The sequence below is a fragment of the Oncorhynchus mykiss genome, chromosome 3, assembly GCF_057628025.1.
Source record: "Oncorhynchus mykiss isolate SJ-2025 chromosome 3, ASM5762802v1, whole genome shotgun sequence".
Lineage (NCBI taxonomy): Eukaryota > Metazoa > Chordata > Actinopteri > Salmoniformes > Salmonidae > Oncorhynchus > Oncorhynchus mykiss.
In genome coordinates this window covers 34,741,808-34,767,716 of record NC_143024.1, presented here as the reverse complement: position 1 = coordinate 34,767,716, position 25,909 = coordinate 34,741,808, and the positions used below count along the sequence as shown (strand labels likewise).

General features: G+C 44.1%; 1 protein-coding gene across 9 annotated transcripts in view; it reads left to right on the top strand.

Annotated features, from left to right (window-relative positions):
- The window catches only part of LOC110514498 (semaphorin-6D), a 155,759-nt gene extending 130,282 nt beyond the window's left edge, over positions 1–25,477 (top strand). For 5 of the 9 annotated variants that reach the window (XM_036972455.2, XM_036972463.2, XM_090229025.1 and 2 more), the window contains 7 exons: positions 91–264; positions 599–736; positions 2,856–2,933; positions 5,639–5,697; positions 6,077–6,127; positions 10,114–10,278; positions 21,693–25,477. In XM_036972455.2, the coding sequence (XP_036828350.1) occupies positions 91–264; positions 599–736; positions 2,856–2,933; positions 5,639–5,697; positions 6,077–6,127; positions 10,114–10,278; positions 21,693–23,059 (2,032 nt within the window). In that variant the 3' untranslated portion in view covers positions 23,060–25,477. The remainder of the gene's footprint in view (positions 1–90; positions 265–598; positions 737–2,855; positions 2,934–5,638; positions 5,698–6,076; positions 6,128–10,113; positions 10,279–21,692) is intronic. The other 4 variants (XM_036972497.2, XM_090229027.1, XM_090229026.1 and 1 more) reach the window with 1 other exon arrangement.
- Positions 25,478–25,909: the final 432 nt, after the last annotated feature.

Below are 25,909 nucleotides of genomic sequence, written 5' to 3'. Positions count from 1 at the left end.
AATTCACATCTTTAATTGCAGATGCTTTGCCTCTTCGGAGGTATCATCATGTTAACCCTGAACCACAACCCTGTTGTTGTGTCCACCCAGGTTCAAGTTAACCCAGCTAGCAGTGGATACGTCAGCTGGGCCCTATAAGAACCACACGGTGCTGTTCCTGGGGAGCGAGGACGGCAGGGTACTAAAGATCCTGGCCAGCACCCATCTCAACGCCTCCTTCAGCACACAGCTACTGGAGGACATCGATGTCTACAACCCCACCAAGTCAGCCTCCCTTTCTCCATTCTCTTTCAGATATATGATACAAACTATTTGTTTTATAATACAGTGCACTCCTCTCATAACATTCCCTTGTACTGGTTCAGCAACAAACAAAAGTCCCTCTTTTTTTGCCCACTGTAAGAGGATGATTATTGTATGTGATGCTTTCAAGCCGACTCCACTGTAATAAGATGGAGATATGTGTTGTGGGGCTGTTAGTACGTGTCCTGAACAGCTTTTCAACTCCTCTCTCGTTTGCATAGTCTCCCAGGATGCTGCTGTTGTCACCATCCATCAGCAGAAATAAGAGTCGTGTTTGTTGTTTCCCCTTTCCTAGATGTAACATCCGCGGAGAGGACAGACGGGTTCTGGGATTGGAGCTGGACAGGGAACATCACGCCCTGTTTGTGGCCTTCTCCAGCTGTGTGATCCGAGTACCTCTGAGCCGCTGCAACGACTATGGCTCCTGCAAGGAGTGAGTGATACCCGGTCTATTATATAGAGCTAGTACTGCACTGTTAACAGTTGCCAAGTGTGTGTTAATATAATGCAGTGGAATTCAGTTTTTCATGTGTTTGCTGCTACAGAGGCTTCCTTCCCCCAGTGCTACTATGGTGATGTGAAGTTACACATGTGTGTGTGACTTACAATCAATCAGCAGCAGGGTGGTATCGTTTATGCCAAATTGTAAATATGCTGTATGCAACAGACCTATATTCAAAATATGAATCACCAATAGTTTAGAAGCCGACGTTGTTATGAGGGCAGTGAAAAGGACTTCCTTGCAGTCAGAGCAACTACTGGAGGTGATTTGTTTTGTATGGGATGTTTTTGTCTGATCTAGTGTACTCGACAATCTTGTGTCCTATTTTGGGGTTGTGGAGGAATGTTCCCCCCCGCCTCTACCCAACCCCCCAAGAAAAACATTTGTATTAAAATTGAATGGGGATGCGTATCCCCCATAGCATGCTAAACCCTCATTGCGAGCCTTAGAGAAGTGCTCAGCAGCATTTACGCACAAATTGGAACCAGCTGATTGGCGACAGGCCAAGAACGATAGGGCCTGCTCACTTTAGAGGGCTTAAAGCCCCTCCATTGCTGGATCCCTCTGAAACAGCCCAGTGCACATCAACCAGGGATTAGGGGCCCCTTAAGCCCCATGATGCTTTGCAGGGGTCAGGTTTCAGGCCCATATCCTCCTCTCCACACTCTCCATCTGTCTGCCTCCAAATTAGGTTTGGTTGGTTTGGTCTGTCTCTCCACCTTACTGTAGCCTCTATCTTGCACAAAGCAAAACGTTTTTTCTATCTCTCGCTCTCGCTGCAGCTGCTGTTTCTATTAGGTTTCAGCAATGGATATGGTTCAGACAGCAGAAACACGTTGAATGAAATATATAGAGAAAAGAGATTTAGTGAAAAAGATGGCAAAGAGAGATATCAAAAGTTGTGACATTCTCAACCCTCTGACCCACACAATGTTCAGAACATTTTGATTTCCCCCCTTTTAGTTATTTAAGCACAAAAGTTACAAAAAGTTGTCACATTTGCACCTGTTTTGCATCACAGTGCTGGATTAATGAGAACCCCCAGAATAGGTCAGCTGTAACCCCACATACCAGGGGTGATATTCTCAGTAAAGAACAGAAAATCAGCAAAACTGACAAGCCACAGGTAGGGAGGAGACACCATGAATTTACACCACAGAGAGAGGAGAGACTAGACATGGTGGACTTTCTTCCAGACAGACAGTTTCTAATGAGTGGTTCCATACAGAGCTATAGATATATACACAGCTCTAGTGGTCCCATAGGTGAGAGGAACACCTGTGTCTTCATCATGTCCTGACAGGCACAGAGAAAAGGAGCCGGCAGGAATGCTTCAAGTCACCCCTAGAGATAGGGGTCATTACCTTTAACTCTGACATGTTGTCAATGCTGGTCTGGTGGGGACCCCTCCACCCTCCCAGTCTACACGGCCCTCTGAATTGTAAACCATGTTGAGCATGACTGACCTAACTCTCAGTCCTCCTCTCTGGCTCCCTACATCTCTTCTACATACTGGCCTGTTAGTTGGGCTGTGTCACTGAGTCCTTGTCCAAGACTGCCTCTGGCTACCAGACACCCAGGGGGCTCCAGACACCCAGGGGGCTCCAGACACCCAGGGGGCTCCAGACACCCAGGGGGCTCCAGACACCCAGGGGGGTCTCACCAAACACTGCTGTCTGCAGCCTCACAGACCGACAGCCAGTCACACTACGTTGACCATCTCTCATATTCATCTCTGCCTCTTTCTGAGCTCCTAGATAGGAGAGTTACAAGCTAGGCTCGCTCTGCAGTTGAAAAAATGAAATGGCAGGTTTTTTCTGTGAGGTAAAATGACACCCTGGCCTGATCTGTTTAACTTCGTCTGGTGTGACTGTGGCCTGTGATGTTAATGAGACACTCCAGAATATGGGGGTGTTGATAGGTGAATAGATATCACATATCACTTCAGGTCATGCCTCACCAAAGAGTCTTCATTAAAATATGTATTTGGTCTCTATTACTTTTTGATAGTGTTCACACACCGAACTCTGACTGTCTGTCTGTCTTGCAGGAGCTGTCTGTCCTCGAGGGACCCTTACTGCGTGTGGCAGAGGACGGGGAGCTGTGCTACGGTGGTGCCCGGATTCAGGTAAGTCACAGACGCTGCATAAGCACCACCCCACCACGCAGCCAATCATAAGAGATTAGGTTTAGAGACCAAGTACCAAACCCATCCCTAGCCCCTACTCCTTGGTCCTGGTTTTGTTGACTACTATGTGTCAAATATTACTGTTGAGTCTTCGATCAGAAAAATTTAATTTTACTGACAATTTATCAACATCAAATGGCCATAGACATGACCTTGCATGAAACATACAGTAAATGAATGAAGTAGCAGTAGCTTCATAGTACTCTGCATATGTATGCTTTCAATAATCGATACCTAATCTGGAGTTTGACTTGCCCAGATTGTCAACGTGATGAATACGGCCTCTAAAATACAGTAAAAACATTGGTCTGTCGGCTCCATTTCACATATAGGACGAGCATCCATCTTGTTTATTTCTATGTGGCGGACATACCTGTCTGCAATCACTCGGAAATGAAACCCCAAATACCCGCTTGGAGGGGTCATGCGTCACTCTGGGGTGGGGCTGAAAGGCGTCGATCAAAATGACCTCAATGTAATTTACTGATCCATTCTGATGAACTGGAAGGCCATTTGACACTTAGCGCTATCGACTGGCTCAGTGTCAGCGCCAAGCAGGGTGTGTGTGTGCAAACAAAAAGCCAATCAATTCCTCTGTCTGAGACTCCCTCCTGACCCACTGTCTTTCTCTTTCTGCACTGTAGCATGGAATCGAAAGTAATGCTCAGCTGGCTGGATTTCAATCATGTTGTGTGTACCTCACTGTCTTCCGAACGGAGGGAATGAGGGAGGGAAGGAGAGAGGTAGAGGAGGAGAAGCAGTAGAAAACACCATTTCACCTCCTATGTTGCCTCCTGACACTCAGGGACTGGGCTGTCACTGTTCCTCTGATTTTCAGTATGGCTTTAAATCACCTGCTGTAGGTATTCACCTCTGCAAACATGGGCTGTAAACTTAGTGTGGATGGGTGGACAGGCATCACAGTAAAGGCAGCTGCCACTATCCTAATAGTCATATGGACTGCTTCAAATGGATTATTCTGCTGGGGATTGACTTATTGCATATCCTGTGATTGGCCACCCATGGGTTTTATTTGCCATAGCTTCACAGCCAGAGGTTAATGGAAGATTCCAAAAGTGTGTATGTGTGTGTGCGGCGGTGTGTACGTGCTGGGCAGGTAATCAGAATTGGACTGAGGCTTGATTTATCACGTTTTTAACCAGCGGGACAGTGCCATGCAGCAAGCCAATGGAGTGGAACCGAAGAGATTGGCAAATATTATACATGCAGTCAGTAGAGCTATTACGCTGTGCCTGCTCTGTCCACGTCAGAGAGAGTTGATATGGTGTGAAATAGTCAGAACCCAAGCATGGCCATGCCTCCAGAACAGATGCAACAGCTCATAAAGGATGTAATGGGGCTGGACCGGAGAGCAACAGGGGACACATCCCCCCCTTCTCTCTCCTCCCTTACTCTCTCACTCCAGAGGTGGCATAAATTCTTCTGGCTGTTTTTTTTGGGGGTGGGGGGGGGGGGGTTGAGCCAGAGGTGAACCGTTTCCATGGTTTCCTGTCTTTCTCCCATCACTGTCAACGCCTGGGGACATGGCGTGCCAAAAAGGCCAGTCTAGGTCTCTCTCCATGGCTCTTTCTCTCACACTCTCTCAGAAGAAAGAAATACATTAATAAAACAGACAGAAAGGGAATGGAGGCATATGGTAATACTGGTAACTAGTTGTGGTCCACACACACGGACACACAATCACGCAAAATCCCCCAGGCCGACCTATTCACTCACAAACAAACCCACTCTGCTGTGGTAATACAACTAATGCTATCGGCTGTCAGTGGGCCAACTGCTGAGCATAGAAAGATAAGTGAAGTTATTATTTCTCTGAGTTTATTATTTCTCCCCTCTGAATTCCATGTTTTATTTTTTCACTCTTGATTTGCTCACTGGGTCTGTATTCACTCATCTAGGCCTGCATTTCATTTAGATGTAATTTGTTTTTGGCCGCGTCTGGAAAGTATGTGTGTAGATGTGTGTGTTTGATTGCCTGTGTGTTTGTGTGTGTGTGTTTTCATATGTGTGAATGTTCATGATTATTTATATGTTATTTTCTTTGATTGCCTGCTCAGTCGATACTGCATTGTAGAAAATTCAGTGTCATTGATGTTATGTTCTGCTTGACTAAGGGGCCACTCACTCCATTGTGCATCAACGCAGTCACATTACTCACCAGGGGGAATGTATGATTTCTGAATGTGTATAAGCCTTTGATTCATAGAAGAAAGATGTCCAAGAAAGTGTCCAATGCACTGGAGCACAACCAAATGGAAATAAATACTGCAGTGTTTATTTTGCTGTATAAGAGGAAAAAGTGGAGAACTAGAGAATCATCATGGATGCAACTGGTGGTGAAACATTATTCTAGCTAGATGATAGCACCTCGACACATCCATTTGAATTTGGACTCAGGTGAATTAACAAAACAGTCAGCCTGACCTTGCAGAGACAAAACCAATTAAATGGTTTTCTTTTGCAGCACCATTTATTTAAGTCTTTGTCATCAACAGAACCATTTTGGAAAGCTTGACAATGTACCCAATTAATGAAGGCGGAGGTTGTGTTTAAAATGGTGAAAGAGGAATGACACATACACGCTGACAGGCCGTTTTGTCCTCTTCTGTTTTGTTTTTCCTCAGGGGCGGATTTGAGCAGGATGTGGAGAACGGCTACCCTCACTACCCAGATAGCTGCCACGGTAAGGTGGACCAATCATCTGTTCTTAATGGCTCTCCACTACTGGCACAGAGCCATCATAAAAGCTCTTTCATAACAAGCGAAGCTTATCAAGTGCGTTTAATTGTCCAAAATGATACAGAAAAAGTGATTGCCATACCTGGGGCATGATATTACAATGAAATTAATCAGCAACTCAATACAAGTAGCCTGTCATTTCCTAGCTGAAGAGAGTACCCTAGTGGGAATTTTGCTCTCAATTTTCCCTTGCAGATGTGCACGTTAAACAAGCAGTCAATTATACATTTAACTAAGCACAGTTTGAGTGTTTAACCACGACTCAGACCTACACAATGTACTGTTCTGTCAATATGTCTGTTGCTTTCCCTTGTCTTCTCTAGACGTCCTGGCGACCACACGCAAGCAAAACACTCTTGCTGATTCAGCATATGGTCAGTTGACATTTCTTTATCCTCTATTTTTAAAGCTTGTCGAACTGTCTGAGGTTGTTAGCAAACAGGCTAACGCTAGCAAAGCCTGGTAAGCAACATCTCTATTCCCCTTTTTTGAAGTTGTTATGCAACATGAGAAGTTCAGGAACGTTTGTTGCAGAGAACAGCAACACCACCTCTCTCACACGAACAGCTATCTTTAACATTGGAGCTATTGTCCAAAGCTAGTCGTGGCAGCAGCACCAGCATGGATGTTTAACAGGCTAGCAGCGCCAGTGGCCAAGCTGCCTACTTCCCTTTATTAAGGATAATCATCATCCCTGTAAGACTCCATTACTCCCCACTGCCTGCCCATAGAGCAGGGTGGCTACAGAGCTCAGTGGCTGGCAGCAGGCGCTAAAGCACATTGCTAGCGCTCTCAGCTGAGATGTATTCTAACGTAGCATTAATAAACAATTACTGTTGAATTACCTTCAAATTATGATAATGACATCCATGGGCCATGACTTAATGATTGTTTTCTGTCAGAGAGCAGAATTGTTTACTGCTCTTATTGATGTAGCTCAATGGTTTTCGGTTAGCCGAGTTAGCCGACTAGTTAGTTAACTAGTGAGGTAGGTAGTGATACAATTGGTGAACTCATTCAGGCTCACTCCTCTCAAACTTACTTATCAGTCTAATTCAATGGGAATCCACAATTTTCCCTAAAAGTAGTTGCTGGTAGAAAAAAAAAATAGATACAGTTGAAGTTGGAAGTTTACATACACCTTAGCCAAACGCATTTAAACTCTGTTTTCCCACAATTCATGACATTTAATCCTAGTAAAAAAATCCTGTCTTGGGTCAGTTAGGATCACCACTTTATTTTAAGAAAATGAAATGTCAGAATAATAGTAGTGTTTTATTTCAGCTTTTAATTCTTTCATCACATTCCCAGTGGGTCAGAAGTTTACATACACTCAATTAATATTTGGTAGCATTGCCATTAAATTGTTGAACTTGGGTTAAATGTTTCTGGTTGCCTTCCACAAGCTTCCCAAAATAAGTTGGGTGAATTTTGATCCATTTCTCCTGACAGAGTTGGTGTAACTGAGTCAGGTTTGTAGGCCTCCTTGCTCGCAAATGCTTTTTCAGTTCTGCCCACAAAGTTTTTATAGGATTGAGGTCAAGGCTTTGTGATGGCCACTCCAATACCTTGACTGTGTTGTCCTTAAGCCATTTTGCTTAAACTTTGGAAGTATGCTTAGGGTCATTGTCCATTTGGAAGACCCATTTGCGACCAGGCTTTAACTTCCTGACTGATGTCTTGAGATGTTGCTTCAATATATTCACATAATGTTCCTTCCTCTATTTTGTGAAGTGCACCAGTCCCTCCTGCAGCAAAGCACCCCCACAATATGATACTGCCACCCCGTGCTTCACGGTTGGGATAGTGTTCTTCAGTTTGCAAGGCTCCCCCTTTTTCCTCCAAACATAACGATGGTCATTATGGCCAAGCAGTTCTATTGTTGTTTCATCAGACCAGGGGACATTTCCCCAAAAAGTACAATAGTCTTTATCCCCATGTGCAGTTGCAAACCGTAGTCTTGCTTTTTTATGGCGGTTTTGGAGCAGTGGCTTCATCCTTACTGAGCGGCCTTTCAGGTTATGTCGATATAGGACTCGTTTTACTGTGGATATAGATACTTTTGTACCCATTTCCTCCATCTTCACAAGGTCCTGTACTGTTGTTCTGGGATTGATTTTCACTTTTCGCACCATCATCTCTAGGAGACAGAACGCGTCTCCTTCTAGAGCGGTATGACGGCTGCGTGGCCCCATGGTTTTTATACTTGCGTACTATTGTTTGTACAGATGAACGTTGTACCTTCAGGCATTTGGAAATTGCTCCCAAGAATGAACCAGAATTGTGATGCAGTGAATTATAAGTGAAATAATCTGTCTGTAAACAATTGTTCGAAAAATGACTTGTCATGCACAAAGTAGATGTCCTAACTGACTTGCCAAAACTAGAGTTTGTTTACAAGAAATTTGTGGAGTGATTGAAAAACGAGTTTTAATGACTCCAACCTAAGTGTATGTAAACTTCTGACTTCAACTCTATATCCCTTTGTCACCTTACAAATTATCCATGGGTACTGATGGTGGCTGCTTATCCCTAGAAGTGATAAACACAGCGTTGAGACCATCTTAGTGAGAGTTGCTGGCCATTATATCTCAACAATACCATCCATCCAGTGTCCAGTCCAGCCTTTTCATCTACTTCAGAACAGAAGCAATACTGTCTGCACTGCAGCTTAGCCTCAGACCTCCACATTCCCACAATGCCTTTGTTCTCCGTATCCTCTCTGCTGAAGGAAGTAGTGCTGCTCAGTGGGACTAGATGAGCAACCCCACTGGCTAATTCCACCAGGCGATTACTCCATCCATGCCTCTGTACTCTGTTTGAAGTACTTCACACACTGTCATACTTCAGACTCAGACCTGCAGAATGACAAAAACCTTTGAGTCCAAGCTGAAGATCAAGGTTTCCCCACAATAGAACACCCCATAGTGTTGAACAATACCATTCTCGCTGATGTGCATTGGTTCCTAAGTCCTTTCTTACTATTCCCCGTGAATGGAACAATCCCATCCCATAGAGAAAGCAGCGAGAGACAAACACCCAGCAGTGTGGACAATCAAACCATTCCCCACTGCATATTGTGCTTTTCTCTCTGTAAAGGAGAAAACAATGCACACACACAATGTTGATAAATTGAACTAATAATGCAGCCCTTGGAGCTGTTGTCTGGCATGCCAAGGCTGAACTCCCCCGGTGTGCTGTTTTAATTTGCCTGGCGCAGATGGTGCTCTGACAGGGCATCTTATTCAGAGTGAAAACTATCAACTGGCATCGAGAGCGGGCCTTTCGCTTTCAATCTGGGCTGGCACCCTCCAGTATGCTAACATTATGGCCGGCGTATTAGCGAAACGTCCACGTCAATAGCGGCGTGCTGCACACAAGGCCTCAAGGACATCCACTGTCAGAGAATTAGGAAGACACTCATGATGGGTGTTGTGACGATGACAGTGCTTTCTTCTGCCAGGTCTCTCACAGTACAGACCCGTATTGGATCCACAGACTCAGACCCCACATAACCCCACAGTACCAGTATAGATCCTAATTGGATATGTTGACATTGTCACATTTTCCGTTAACACTGTCACATTTTCCATAGACCATTCCCTATGTAGGTTAGACGGTAACTACCTGTAAAACAGTTTAGTGAAGCAGAGAACCGGAAGTTGCTGTAAGTCATTACCTACCATTACCTCAGCTACTGGTATCCATTTCAACTCATCTGTCAAACTACTCAGTAAAGAAAATCGGCTGTGAAAGGTAACTGCATATCAGAGTTTGTATGTGCTGGAAGAGTCATTCATGCACCAGCTGGTAGCGTCCACAACAACACGGTTTTGCTGTGTAGAATGTGCTGCAGTGCCGGGTCAAGAGATTTCTCACTGGTTCGGTAACAAAGGCAGCAGGTTTGGAAATCTTAAGGCCGGCACTGCAGCCAATTCATGACCATTTGCCCCTGAGTGTATTTCTCCAATGACTCGTAATTGCTGCAACACCTGAATGTTTTATCTATTAAGGGCATTAAACAGTGGGGGAAAACGTTGGTTCTAAAGCACTGAATCATGTTGCACCTATGGAGGAGTGCTTTACGTGTAATGAATAGGCTACCTACTTTATTTATTGCACTCATGGATTCAATTCTCTTTAAAGCACTCTATGTTAATGTCCTCATTGTCATCATCAGCTTCACAGTATTTATGACAGTAATCTTTTTTTCATGCTGGATTTATTTTTTTTCTCCAAGGCACTAAGAATCCTTCCCTTGTCATAAAACAACATTTTATATTTAGGTGTTTTTGTGTGCTGCATTTCCATTTCACTAACGGGTTACTTTGTTACCCCTCCCCCACCTGCACAACAACAGGGAAGACCACACCCACAACAACTGCCAGCACAACCAATCAGGTGGCCCCATTCCCAAAGGTGGCAGGTGACTCTGAAAGAGGTACAGGTCCAGATGGCGGTCCTCCAGTCCCAGTTGGGGACCAGGGGTCACCTGACTCGGAACCAATCAGTGTGGAGATGGAGGGTAAGGGGGTGGGGTGTCTGTGTCTGCTGAACTTTGACCTGCACTGGATTGCATTGATGGGCCCTGAAGCTTCACTGCACACTGCTAACCATGCTGATCACTAACACTCTAACACTCTGTGTAGGACACCGAACGTTTAACCATATATCCACTCACTTAATGAAGCAACCATGAGTTAGAGAGGCTTAATCACTTAAACAGATACTGCATTGGCTCCAATTAACCCTTCAATTAACTCTTCAAATCAATGTCCAAACAAGACTCCTGCTTGTCTCCTCATCTCTTAATTTGTCCATATTCTAGGGTAGCTTACTCTCCCCTCTCCAGCGGGACACACTTTCATAATCACACACGACCAAGCACGTCTTCTCTTCTCACGCTGTCTAGAGCGCTGCTTCCTAAATGTCATTCCCAGATTACTCCCAATAGGAAACCAACCGGAGCTCCTAACATTCAGCAGGATGGGAAGACTGTTCGTTGATGCTATTTCTTTTAGCCCAGGCTCTCCTTGCTGCGCTCCTCTGGCGCCTTGTCAGGAGTCCATAAATCCTGTGTAGTGATGGGTTCCATTCAGGCCGACAGAGTCTCCGGCTGCAATGATGAGCCACCCAGGCTCAAATGAGAAAAGCCTGTAACAAATAAATAACCAGCAGCCGGAGTGCGGACAAGGGGAAACCGTAATAGAAACTTGGGCAACGCAATCTATTTCAGCATGGGCTAGTGTCGCCTGGCTGCCGGTTCAATCAAAAGCACGGGGGACCTGGCTGATAAGGCGAGAGAGGAACTGTTCTGGAAGTAACAGCTTGGCAGTTCCAGGAAGGCCTCTCTCTCTGATGCACCCAAACACTGTAGGTAGAATAGGGGTCAAGAAACTCTGGTCCTGGAGGGCAGCTGTGGGTGCAGGCTTTTGTTCTAGCTCAGCACCAATACAACTCATAATGTACTTCTATAAACTGAGGTTAATTTGACAAGAGCCTAGATAGCGCTGATGTAAGTTTAAGGTTGGCCTTGAGACAGGTTTGAAACATCTTTGGCACAATAAACAAAAACAATTTACCGCAAGCCTGTAATAGCAATTCTGCAGCCCTCTAGAATTGCATCCCAACAGCTTTAGTTTTTATTTTATGTAAGGCCTACACAGACGCAAATACAAGGTGACATGATTCATCCAGCTACGGATAGAAACAATGTATTATATAAAGACTGACTGACCAAAATACAAGTACAAGCACCCCTTTTGAGACCTCGCTGTTATGAACATTTCCAGCGATCATTTAGCTGCAGTTCGACACTGTGTTTCCATCAAGGGAGAACGCCTACCTCCCTACAGTGTCAGAATGCTTCAACCTACACAAACACACGTTATTTAGACCCAGCTTTTAGACCTCGCTGTTTGTTTTCCCAGTGTTATTTCCTGCTTAGCTTATTTTAAACAGACCTCCGGGGTCGTCTCCATATTCAAATGAACCTGTGTGGGTACGGCAAAAAAAGAACCTTGCTAGCAGCTAATTTAGCTGACAAGTACAGGGAGACAACTCGATAATAGAGGCAAGCAGGCAGGGCTTTGAAACTCATTAAAGCACTAGGAGAAGAGCAGAGAATGAACTCAGGCTGAACTTCTCTTTGCTGCTGAAAAGGGGTTGGTGTCCTGGAGGGACGGTGCCAGTTCCTTACTCTTGTTTATATCTCAGTGGCTCGAGGAATATAGACACCAGGTTACATCACTTCCTGTCTAGCCATCATTTTAACAATCCTATGCAGCATCCTCCTCAAGCTGGGTGTGTACATTAAGCTATTCATCATAACCAGGAAAATGTTACCCACCTCACTAAAGTGCCTCAGTCACAGCTGTTACAGCCAATTTAGCATCACTACTTAGTCATGTGGTAATGACACTAAATAAAGGTTACTTTAACTAGACCACAGTTTCCTTTAATTATTCTGCCCGAATTACTCGCTCTTCATAACAGCTCTGATTAACATCAGCTTTTACTATGAAAACACACACTGTAGGGCTCTGTACTGTACACCTCCCCACTGGTCATATACAGTACATACACAATACTACATCTTTCCATACGCAGCAAAATGAACACCTCAAAACATGCACTATACATAAAGTTGTTCACAACATGTTCTTGCCTGTTTGACAACATTAGGGACTGGTTTCCCGTTCACATATTAACCCTAGTCCTGGACAACAACAAAAAAGCTGATGGTGATTCTCCATTGAGCATGCTTTTTAATCCAGCACTAGGCTTAATCTGAGTCTGGGGAAACTTCCTATATGTTTACTGTCACCCTCAGGTTCAGAGTGCTTAGTGTCACCATTACATTTTTATTATCATGTTAACACCATGGAGACCAGAGTGTTAGTCAACATCAGAATGTTGAGTGTCCCAGTGACGTTTGGGCCCACAGTGTACAGATCCACACACGCAGTTGTCCTGACTCCTAACCCCAACCCATTATCCCTTTCTGTCTCCTCGACCCCTTACCCCTGGGGAATAGTTCTCTATTAACCTGCCTGTTTTTCGGTTGGACTGACTAACCCTTATCTGCCTCCTTGGTTGAATCCTCCTCTCCTTCTCTCCCCCTTTTCCCCCTGTGAACTCTCTACCCAGTTTCAAAGCCTATGACTGAAACTGTGCTTTTTGTGTTTGTTGCCTACAAGCAGTTGTTTCTCTGTGGCTTTGGGCGTGTGTTTCAGGCCACTGTTTGGGGACGCTATGGTTCTTCCAGAGCTGCTTTTCTATCCAGATAGTTAATGTTTATTTAGGGAGTTATGTTAGGGATTGGCTCTGGAATATAGTAGCTTTACCAGGTGCTGAATGGTGAATGCCCTCTTTATTCTCTTTACTTTATTCCTGATGCAACTGCATGTGAAATGTCCCACTGCATGTAGTGCCATGCTTGATTTGATGGTGGATGAGGCTATCAGACACTACTTGAACTATGTCTGTTTCAAAGCTGTTTGAAATAGAAAATGTGTCTTTGAACTGTATTATCGCTCATGTTTTGACAGATAATATCTTAGTTTTCAAGGTCAGCGTTGAGTGATGTACTGTACTGAGATATTATGGCAAATTGGTCTCTACTTGCCAGGTTCTAAGGGATTGTACAGTCGTGGCCTAAAGTTTTGAGAATGACGCAAATATACATTTTCACAAAGTCTGCTGCCTTAGTTTGTATGATGGCAATTTGCATATACTCCAGAATGTTATGAAGAGTGATCAGATAAATTGCAATTAATTGTAAAGTTGCTGTTTGCCATGCAAATTAACTGAATCTCCAAAGAAACATTTCCACTGCATTTCAGCTCTGCCACAAAAGGACCAGTTGACATCATGTCAGTGATTCTCTTGTTAACACAGGTGTGAGTGTTGACGAGGACAAGGCTGGAGATCACTCTGTCATGCTGATTGAGTTTGAATAACTGACTGGATGCTTCAAAAGGAGGGTGGTGCTTGGAATCATTGTTCTTCCTCTGTCAACCATAGTTACCTGCAAGGAAACAAATGCCATCATCATTGCTTTGCACAAAAAGGGCTTCACAGGCAAGGATATTGCTGGCAGTAAGATTGCACCTAAATCAAACATGTATCAGATTATCAAGAACTTAAAGGAGAGCGGTTCAATTGTTGTGAAGAAGGTTTCAGGGCGCCCAAGAAAGTCCAGCAAGCGCCAGGACCGTCTCCCAAAGTTGATTCAGCTGCGGGATCGGGGCACCACCAGTACAGAGCTTGCTCAGGAATGGCAGCAGGCAGGTAGGTGTGAGTGCATCTGCACGCACAGTGAGGCAAAGACTTTTGGAGGATGGCCTGGTCTCAAGAAGGGCAGCAAAGAAGCCACTTCTCTCCAGGAAAAACATCAGGGACAGACTGATATTCTGCAAAAGGTACAGGGATTGGACTGCTGAGGACTGGGGTAAAGTAATTTCTCTGATGAATCCCCTTTCCGATTGTTTGGGGCATCCAGAAAAAGCTTGTCCGGAGAAGACAAGGTGAGCGCTACCATCAGTCCTGTGTCATGCCAACAGAAAAGCATCCTGAGACCATTCATGTGTGGGGTTGCTTCTTAGCCAAGGGAGTGGGCTCACTCACAATTTTGCCTAAGAACACAGCCATGAATAAAGAGTGGTACCAACACATCCTCCGAGAGCAACTTCTCCCAACTATCCAGGAACAGTTTGGTGACGAGCAATGTCTTTTCCAGCATTATGGAGCACCTTGCCATAAGGCAAAAGTGACTAAGTGGCTCGGGAACAAAACATCAATATTTTGGGTTCATGGCCAGGAAACTCCCCAGACCTTAATCCCATTGAGAATTTGTGGTCAGTCCTCAAGAGGCGGGTGGACAAACAAAAACCCACAAATTATGATTATGCAAGAATGGGCTGCCATCAGTCAGGATGTGGCCCAGAAGTTAATTGACAGCATGCAAGGGTCAACACTGCAAATATTGATTCTTTGCGTCAACTTCATGTAATTGTCAATAAAAGCCTTTGACACTTATGAAATGCTTGTAATTATATTTCAGTATTCTATAGTAACATCTAACAAAAATATCTAAAGACACTGAGTCAGCAAACTGTGGAAATTAATATTTGTGTTATTCTCAAAACTTTTGACCACGACTATGTTATTTGTAATCAGGGATACTTGGAGAAAATCGGATCTCTCTGAAATTAAAATGGATGGCCTTACCTTCAGTAAAATATATTTTTATCTGACCCTCCCTGAACTCCCCAATACCCAAAATAATAATTAATATATTAAGTGGATAGCAAAAAACATGCTTACCGTTTACCCTCACTCTTAGGACAGACGAGAGCCTTTTTTGTAAGAATTACAATGCAAAGTAGCCAGAAGGTTGTGGATTCTCAAACCACCACAGACAAGAGTGTGTGAAAAGATATCCATTATAATAAAAGCACTGCATGAATCTATCCTCTTATTCACTTAGTCTACGAAAAAATGCCTTTTATAAATGCATTTCTATGCAATTCTATGTCATTTTTATGAAAATGACTGGAGACTAGCAGAATATTTTTTTATACCACAACAGAGCATGACAACGAATGAACGCATGCTGCAGCGCCGAAGCCATTTAGATTTCAATTCTGGCTATTGTTAAAAAAGAGGATAGTCGGCTTAGGTCTAAGGCACTGCATCGCAGTGCTTGAAGCATCACTACAGACTCGTTTCGATCCCAGGCTGTGTCACAGCCGTCCTTGACCGGGAGACCCATGAGGCGGCGCACAATTGGCCCAGTGTCGTTCGGGTTAGGGGAGGGTTTGGCCAGCTGGGATTTCCTTGTCCTATCGCACTCTAGCGACTCCTTGTGGTGGACCGGGCGCCTGCAAGTGGACTCTGTTGGACGGTCGCCAGTTGGACGGTGTTTCTGCTGACACATTAGTGCGACTGGCTTCCGGGTTAAGCGAGCAGTGTGTCAAGAAGCATTGCAGCTTGTTTTGGAGGACACATGGCTCTAAACCTTCATCTCTCCCGAGTACGTGGGGGAGTTGCAGTGATGGGACAAGACTGTAACTACAAATTGGATATCACGAAATTGGGGAGAAAAAAGGGGTAAAAGTACCACAAAAAAGAGGATAGTCTAAGTTTGGAACAGTGCTAAAGTGATCAACTGTTAAAATGTATCGCAACAGAACCAGATACAACTGAAGTATCTGATCATCATTGAATTCGAGAAAAAGCCACTCATTGTTTAACACCGCAGCCACATAACAAGTAGGCCTATATGAACAGTCTATATGAGAAACTATCATTTCCTAATTTATTATATTTTATTCCATGATATTGTTGTTACACTAAACCCTCCCCCTGAAATTGGAAAAGCATGACCCTCCCCCATTTTCCTCCAGGTAACTAATGTGTACATTTCGATCTCTCCATTAGCACCTTTTTTAATTTTTTGACTAGTATTCAACACAAGTCTCCTCAGTGAAACCTCTTGATGCTCTACATGCATCAGCACACTTCTAATAAAATGGCATCATGTCATTAGCACTCTTTTTCAATTGGACTGAACCAGTTACATTACAGCGTATCATATTACCTCGTGTGTGCATAAATCAAGCCGCGTCCAATTGGTTGGGCACTGATGTGTAATATTATGCATATTCTTAATAATGAGAGTACATGATTGAATTCATTCACATGAACACCCAGACCCCCTTTTGCACACGCTCACACACCACACACACAAACACAGAGCGTTAACTGTGTTCATCATTACCCAAGCATCAGCTATTTGAACTGTCAAAGTACTCCGAATTTTAGTTAGCAGACTCCTGTTTGTGTCTAATTTTGAAAACACTCACAGTGCTTGTATTATATCAGCCGATGATTTGTTGTTGTGTTTTCCACAGCAGAAAATACATCTCTGGCATTAGTTGGGGTTAATGGTTGCCTGCGAAGCCTGGGGCCATTTTGACTCATTGCGGCACTATGGAATGAAGTACCCTTTAATGGAACTATTACATTCTCCCCTCAGCTGTAGAGAAACAGAAACTAATCAGGCTATTTTGGAACGTCTTTACTTGATGCAAATATAGTACTCAGGAGTCGTTTCCAGTGCCTAGCTACAGTACCTTCAGAAAGTATTCACACCCCTTTTTCCACATTTTGTTGTGTTACAGACGGAATTTTCGAATCGATTAAATTTAGACTTTTGGTCACTGGCCTACACACAATACCCCATAATGTCAAAGTGGAATTATGTTTTTCGAAATGTTTACAAATTCATAAAAAATGTAAAGCTTTTAATCTTTAAGGACTGGGGAGTTTTTCAAGATAAAAATTAAACATAATGGAGCTAAGCAAGGCAAAATCCTAGAGGAAAACCTGGATCAGTCTGCTTTCCACCAGACACTGGGAGATTAATTAACCTTTCAGCAGGACAATAACCTAAAACACGAGGCCAAATCTACACCTGGAGTTGCTTACCAAGAAGACCATAAATGTTTCTGAGTGGCCACGTTACTGTTTTGACTTAAATCTACTTGAAAATCTATGGCAAGACGTGAAAGTTGATGAAGAGTTTTTGAAGAGCTTGAAGAATTCTTAAAATTATGGGCAAATGTTGCACCATCCAGGTATGGAAAGCTCTTAGAGACTTACCCAGAAAGACTCACAGCTGTAATCGCTGCCAAAGATGTTTCTACAAAGTATTGACAGGGGTGTGAATACTTAATTAAATTAAATATTTCTGTCTTTAATTTTCAATACATTTTGCACATTTCTAAAAACATGTTTCCATTTTGTCATTATTGGGTATTGTGTGTAGATGGATAAGAAAAATAATACATTTGATACATTTTGAATTCAGGCTATAACACAGCAAAATGTAGAGTAAGTACAGGGGTATCAATACTTTCTGAACAACATTTGCGTACTGTACCTTGGAATTGTCCCAAAGTCGAGCCGTGTCTATATTCCAACATTCCACGCCATAGTTAGGTATCAGCAATCAAGATTACCAAAAGCACCGTAGTATCCCAGCTCAATACCAGTTTATCCTAAATCCCTGATTCTCAAGACCATCCATTTGGCAATCAACACTGCAGATGGCTAACTGATTCTACGCATGCAGTAGAATAAAGCACAGCATGACGCTGATACACTTCTGAAGTATAAAGTAGTGGTTCATTTGGGCATTTTATGGAAATAAATGAATCTGTATGATTTATATAGCTATCGGTTTTAAGCATGTCAGAGAAGGGTTAGATGTGAGTCAAAGGTGAAAACCCCTGCTTGTGTTGTTTGTGTTTCACTTCTTTTGTTTTTGTTTGTTTTGGAGTTATTTTATCGCCTGCCGAAATAGCACTTCACACTCCAGATTCGCTCCTCGCGCAACCCATCCCCAATTAGTGAAACACAGAACAGACTACAGGTTGCGTATCGCTTTAGCTCAGTTACATAATGCACAGCCTTGTCTATTTTTACCATTATGGTAAAGAGCGTCAAGCGGGGTCCTTCTACGTACCAAAACACAGCTGCTTCTGAGAGCGAGGCTTCAAAACCCACCAGGCTGACAATCTGTCACTCACTTTGACACATCTCTCTCTCTCCATCATCATCTCCCAGCCTCCCCCTTACAATCTGCTCCCTGCACATTCTTTCTCACACTCTATTTCTGTCACTTTTTGTCCCCAGCTTTCTGCCACATTCTTTTTCATTTTATTTTCTCTAGTTCTCTTGCTCGTCTCTTTTCTGTCCTGTTCCGCTCTCTCTCTTTTCCATTGCCTGGCAGTTTCTTACTGAAGTTATATTTTCTCTCCCTACTGTATCTCTCTCTCTTTGTCGCTCTCTTCCTCTCGAGCATGAATACTTCTAGCTGTCCCCCCTCTCTCTCCCTTTCTGTCACCATTTCTCCTCTCCTTCCCTCCTGTCAAATCTCAACCATATGTGTGTTTACCTTCTTAGAAGACTTGAGAGTTCTTAATGTGTGTGTGTTCCTGTATGTCACGGATTACACGTATAGTAGGCCTCTGTTCAGCAGAGACCATGCTGAACCCACACTTTGGCTAAAGATATAGTGTGACAACCGAGAAAACAAACATGGAAAAACACTGTTATTAACATTCTATAAACCTTTGAGTAGCTTCAATTATCCTGCGGCACCATATATCTTTATATACCTCACCTATATTTTACTAACATTTTTAATGCAACTCTACCACTACACAGGTGCAGACAACTCCAATTAATGGTCACATGTTACATTAAAGCAGCGCTCTCAAACCTTTTTGTTTCACCTCATTATCAGAGATGTCGTACAATATTGGCTCATAAAATGATTCATTTGACCATTTTTAAAGGTAATTTCTTTCAACACTGTATTGAGGCAATGCTTTATCGTCAACTGTTTGCCTGCATGCTATGCCTCCTGTGTGACATCTAACAGCACACCAGTCCCCCCATGGCATGATTCAGTGGGTATTAATTTCACTGTGACCATGCCACCATATGTCACGCATACGGCCCGATTGAGTCATCCACTCCAGCCCCAAACGTGTTGTGACAGGTTGTGCGTGGGGTTGGAGATCTGTGTACCTCCGCTGTGCATTTCCCCACTGTGGCTCTTGACTCATAACTCCTCGGCCATGTGGAACCCTTCAATAGTCATAGGGTCCTGGTCAGGGGGCCCAGATGAGTCACAGGACTGGGAGCTGGGAGCCACAGGGAGGCTGGGGGAAGCCACACAGAGACATGGGCATCCTGGCCTGTATTATTCATAAAACCCCCATGCTGCCACACTGCCTCGGCTCACTCTGACACACTGGCCTAGGACAGATAGGATAAACGAAGCATCGCCATGCCAACGCCATAGAAATACAATGGATATAGCACTTGAATGGATAGAACTCGCGATTTCAAAGCAGCCCGTCAAACTTACTCTGTGAATTTAACATTATCGCCAGGAGAATGGCACTCAGTATTCTACTCACTGATGTAGAGCAAATGGCCAAATTGATAGTGATATAGAGCTTTGCAGTGGTCTAAAAGCCTTTACTTCCTGATCGCGCTGGGAGAGAGACCGGGAGCAGACACTTCTCTTGTAACTTTGTGACCTACATATAACTTTCCATCAACGCCAGGTAACGAGACACTCGTGTCGGCAGCTCCTTCAAGACCAAAGAACCAATCCTTGTTTGATGCTAATTCTGCCCCATCTTCTCTCTGTTTGTATTAAGAGGCTGTCGAAGACAAACGGTAATGGTGACAAGTACCCTTTAGAGTTACTAGCAAAGTGCCAGGAGCTTCAAGGCTGATGTCTGTGCTCCTCTATTGACACATTGAGATTTTCCCCGTTGTGCTTTTGTTACTTGTATAGATTCATGACGAGTTTGTGCTTGAAGCTACAGTGGAGCTTTGCTACTCATTTCTTCAGCCTACAGTGTGTGTGTGTGCACTGCATACCTGTTCTCCACATTCAGAATATACCTGAGAACATACTGTGTGTGCACTGCATACTTGTTCTCCACATATATACCTAATGATATACACACACACACTTGACCTAAAAGCATTTTTTTTTTAAATAAATGTATCCAAGGTCATTCTGTGCTGTGTTCTGCATGTACTGTAGATTCATGTGAGTTATTATTCACATCTCCCTTTCCCTTATAAATGAATTAATATCTTTCAAATGGTATTGGTATGCTGCCCGCATTTACCCTCACACACTCCAGTTTTCGACCCAACAATGTTTTTCGTATTCAGACAGAATAATGTTTTGCCAACCTATTTGAACACAACCCATTTAAATAAATTATGAAGTGTAAGACACTGCTGTCATTGAAATTGTTGTACGAGATGTTTGATTCCGCTAAACGCCTAATTGTAAATTCCCTCAGTGAAATTCCCTTCTAATCAAGTGCCCTCACTCTGTTAAAGCTGAAGCATGTGGCAACTCTTTGTAATTTCATCGAAAGAGAGAAACCCTCGACAAGTCTCTCTTGGGCCCAATCATTTAGACCCCCCCCACCCCCCTCCTCATCATCTTCAACATCCCATCACCACAGTTACGTCTAAAGCTGGCACTATCATTGCCCATTACTGCCTAACCTGAGCTCTCATTACGGGATGAAATTAGCCTATTTGAGACACCTGCATTTCTCCTCCCAGTGCGGGCCAATTCCCCTCCCCAGACTCAATTTCACAGAGACTATCATTAAGGTTGGAGAAGGGCCTGACACCACAGATGGCAGCAGCCTTTGTAAATGAGCCTTGAGTTTGGGGAGAGGTGGCTAGTATCACTCCTCTTGTCGAATCTCAGATGCCATTAGGCAAATATAGTGGCAGGGTCACACCATCCAAGGGCGTTTTCATAGTGTTGAGATAACCTTGACATTTTCAGGTGCTTAGTTGCGGCAGTTCAGATGTTTTCCCAAACAAAAATTTGAATCAGTCAGACTCTCGTTCAATTAAAGAGTGATGTATTCTATGAGCTAGTTAGTCGAGTTGGTTATTTTTGGCAAGTTCATCGCAGGTGCACTCACCCTGATCCATGCATTTCAAAGCACAGCCAGTGTGAAAGACATCAGACTCCTGCCAGTGCACCCATCAATATTTAAAGCCCAAACTCATTTTGGAGTTGATTTCTCACTGACTGGGGAGCTCTTGCCCTCTGCCACTCGTTGCAGTTGGAGACGAAAGATGAGGTCTTGGCAAGAAATAGTATATTGATTCATTAACAGAGGGAGGAAAGCCAAGGGGCTAGTTCCAACACCTCTGCAATGCTGCTTCCCACGTAGTAGAGCTTCTGTAAACACAACCGGTATTTTCCAGCTGCTGCCTGCTTGACCTCATAGAAATTATAGTCTCTTCTAGGTATCTGGTTTCATTACACTAAAGACCATTTTGTTCTCACTCTCTTTTTCTGTGAAGGTGTCCGACGGCCTCCCGAGATGGAGAAGACCAACCACAGTGTCCACTACACCCTGCTGATCGCCTGTGTGCTGGTGGCCTTTGTCCTTGGAGCCTTCCTCTCAGGCTTTCTGGTCTCCTGCTACTGCAACCACACCGGCAACAAGACCAAGAGGCTGGCCAAGGACCCGGAGGCCCCCATCCCTCACGCTCTGTCCCTACGCAGCCTGGCCAAGCTCAATGGCCTGCTGGACAGCCAGAACAAGGAGGATAAAATGGAGGTGTCCTCGCCCAAGCTCTACAACTCCTTCTTCCAGAACGGGAAGGAGCATCGTCAAGGAGCACCCAGACGGAACGGTGGTCACCACCCAGGGATGACCATGGGAGACCTGGTTCACCCCCATCACCTACACCACTCTTCGGAGCTCTCTGGTCTGCCCACCCCAGACTCCACCCCTGAACTGCCCATCAAGAACATGAAGGCTTTCAAGAACCAGTGGGAGAAGAACCAGAACTGCAACAATGCCAAGGAGCCCAAGTCCCACAACATGGGACAAGGTTCCAGGCCCAGCTCAGGCCTGCTCCACCAGCAGATCTACCCCTACTCTCGCAGCTTCTCCAATGGGCAAGCTCTGGCCAATGGGCATGCCTTGGTCGGTGGACCACAGCACCTGGAGGAGCGCAAGATCCACAATACTGAGCGCATGTTGGTCCAGCAGCCTTACCCCTGCTACCCGCAGAAGGTGATGGAGGTCACATCGCTGGACGAGCTGCTCAAACACATCCACGAGGCCAACTCCAGCAAGAACACCCAGGTCATGACTTCTTCCGGCCTGTCAGCCAGCGGCGGGTGCCATGGGAGTCAACTAGCTTTTGCCAACCGCATCCAGCCGCACATCCCAGAGACCGAGTCGGCGCCTTACTACAGCTCGTCCACCCTGCCCCGAGACAGCCTGACCCGCCGCATGGACGTACCTCCGGACATGCCCCCTCACCACCAGTCCACCCTGGAGCGGAGGCACTCTTCCCAGAGACACTCACTGATTACCGCTGCCACTAAGATTGCCAACGGAGGGGGTGGTGGAGGGATGGTTCACCGACAGCAAAGCTTCAGCCAGCGTAATGGCCACCAGCACCAACCACCCCCTATGCTGGCTCGAATGAACTCCACCGGCAGCGCCTGCGAGATCCACTACCCGCTCATCCCCAATGGGTACCTGACACGCCAGCAGAGCTACAATGGAGAGCAACAGGAGGATACCGGAGGATACCTCCACCGGGGGGCCATAGTCCGCCGGACCACCTCCCTCAAACCCGATGTCCCTCCCAAACCCCTCTTCATCCCTGCCTCCTCTCCCGTCAACCAACAGGGAAACTTCAACTACTGAGGAGAAAGAGGAGAGGAGGAGAACAGGACAAGAGTGACTGTGCCTCGTCCTCTCCTCTCAATGGGTGAAAAGTGGAAGACGTGCCCTTGATTTTCTGGCAGCCATTCTCGCTGTCGACAAACCTCAAACAAACTTGTGATTTCCCCCTTTTTGTCCAATTTAATATCTTTGTACCATATTGGTATTGCTCAACTACTTGCTTATAGAAGGTGAGGGACTATGGTTGGTGAAACGTGACCCCCTTACATTATGCTGCCAATGTCCTCAGTGTGGATTTACCATGCAACTTAGTTATGGAAGGGTTTGCCATCAAACATCGGACAGCTTAAGATTCAATCTAGAGCTTCTTGCGATGCCTATGAAACTTGCTTTTGCTTACCTTTTTCTTATGTAGTGTTGACAAACAGTCCTGATCCCCCTAACGTGTTTCTATATATGCATGTGTGTGTATATATATGTGTGTTTATATCTACACCGTATATGTATACATATACATATGCAGTATATGTATCCCGTGAAATGACATCAACAAAACTCCTTTAAAGTTAGCTCTGTCTTTTTGCCTTACTTTGAAACTGAACCCATTATGTTGAAATACATTACTGGTTGGTGTTTGGCATCTCAAATAGAAGTTCTCGAAATGAGGCAAGGCCCCGCCTGCCCCTGTTTCAGCATGGTTAGTATGTGGACTAGGAGAATAAGTAATCATTTACCATATTAACAAGTTCATGGTGAATGTACTACTCACATTCAAAAAAAGAGCCAATATGGTGGATACTGACAAGCAAAGGAAACTACTCAAAGCAACTATGCTAGGCGGTTCTCTTTTTTGGAAAATGGAGACCCTACTATCCTGCCAAGTCCTGAGAAACAGATGAAAGGCATTAATACAGCTGGTCTATGAAGTACGGTCTACTACAATTCCTAAAGAATGTTTTTATCACATTGGTGCTTAGTTGATCCTCATAAATTCTAATATAATGATAATGTATCACACCCAAAGAGGACCAGACACTCAACCCCCAAAGAATCAGGATCAAGATCAGACCATCCACCCCCAAAAAACACAACATGGTACAGACAGCAGTTATTATAATTATTAACTTTGGCTATTGGTTGTAAATAAAGGAATAATACTAGCCAAATGTTAATTGTATGTGTAAATGTGTGCCTTATTTAATATAGTATGTGGTATGGGGTAGGGGTAAATGCAAGGCGCCAAGATGCTATATAATAGGTGTTCGATTTTTTTTTTGTTATGGTCGTTCGGAATGTGTCATATCTATTGTAGATTTGTATTTCTAACTAGGGGTTTTTGATATCCCTGAACTGTGAGCCTGCCAGCCCTGGCATAGCGACTACCACAGCTTGAGGCTGCATCTTCTTTGTTTGCCTCCTTTTCATGTGTTTTCACTGGGTTGGCTTTTTCCCTGATTGCTAACTTTACCTTTTGATTGTTTGTAGCATAGCAGGCTACTCAATAGATTAAAAGGGGGGACATCAGGTCCCTCAGATGTTAAGATTATTCAGGCTCTCTGATACTCCCTACATATCACTTGGTCTCAACCTCAACACCACAGGAACACCACAGGTAGTGAAAAAGATCACAAGGCTGGGATTTAGTGTTTTCTTGTCTGATCAGAAGATGTTATAATTGTTTTAGGTAGAAATTGAATGGACTCCCTGATCTGATGAGCGTAGACCGGAAGCGTCTGCCAGGCGTTCTCCTCAGGGAGAGAGAGGGAAAGCAGTCAGATTGGCCTCAGAAATACCACTCCCTCTGGAACTCTCTGCTGTTGCACTTTCTGGGCTACTTCATCGGTTACTGGATTCATGGTCAATTATTTGAGAGAGAAAAAAACACTATTACTGTATCTGAAAATACTATTTATGCCCTAGATTCATGAAGCTGGTCTGACCCCAAGTTTACCATTCACACTTGAATTCACCTTGGGCTGACTGATTGATAGATACATGAGCATAAACTGCAACATTAGTTATAGATGGCTACATTCTTGTGTTTTAGACAAACTAGTTGTGTGGATGCAACACACGCATAAGTAGAATCCTCACAGACCATATGGATCACTCTCATTACACATGAAACCAGTATTTTATTTTGAATGTGACCATATCTCATAACAGGAAAAGGGCAGCTACAGTACTTATTGGTGAGTTGAAGTGAAGTTTATTTGAGTTTGCATTGAGATTGTATGGGAAAGGGAATGGTCTATTCGACTTTTAATAGCTATCAGTATTGCACAGTGTGTAAATACATTATCTTGGGGGGGGGGCTTGTTGATTCAGAATGTCTTCATTCTCTTGGCAGAAGCTCTTGGGCTTTTATGAATTTGGTCTCACAGAATACCATTGTATGTCTCTTATAATAGAAATAAAATAAAATACATTGCAAGTGTGTCACTGACTCTGATGTGTGTCACGTTATTCTCACATAGAAGTTACCTGTGTTTTATTGCAAAAGTATTTAACATCTTTATAAACCATTGTCAAGAGTAGGGTTGAATAGTGGGAACAGGGTTACCGAGACTTCCCGCCCAAACCCACTCCCTTTTCCCCGGGATAAATAACTGCGAAAAACCCTTAAATTGTAATAAATTATTTCTATCAACAACAGGACATGAAATTTAACTGTTAAATTGTATCTGGCTAAATCTGGCTTCTCACCGGCCTTCTCTCTGCTATCTGCGTGATCAATCATCAACGCTCAGGGTTGGGACAGAGCGCATCTCAGTAGGCTATGGAGCGCAGTCCAATGTATGATCTTATCATGGTAACTTTCTTGTGACAGGTAGGTCTACATTAGACAGTAGGATCATATAAGGACTGAAT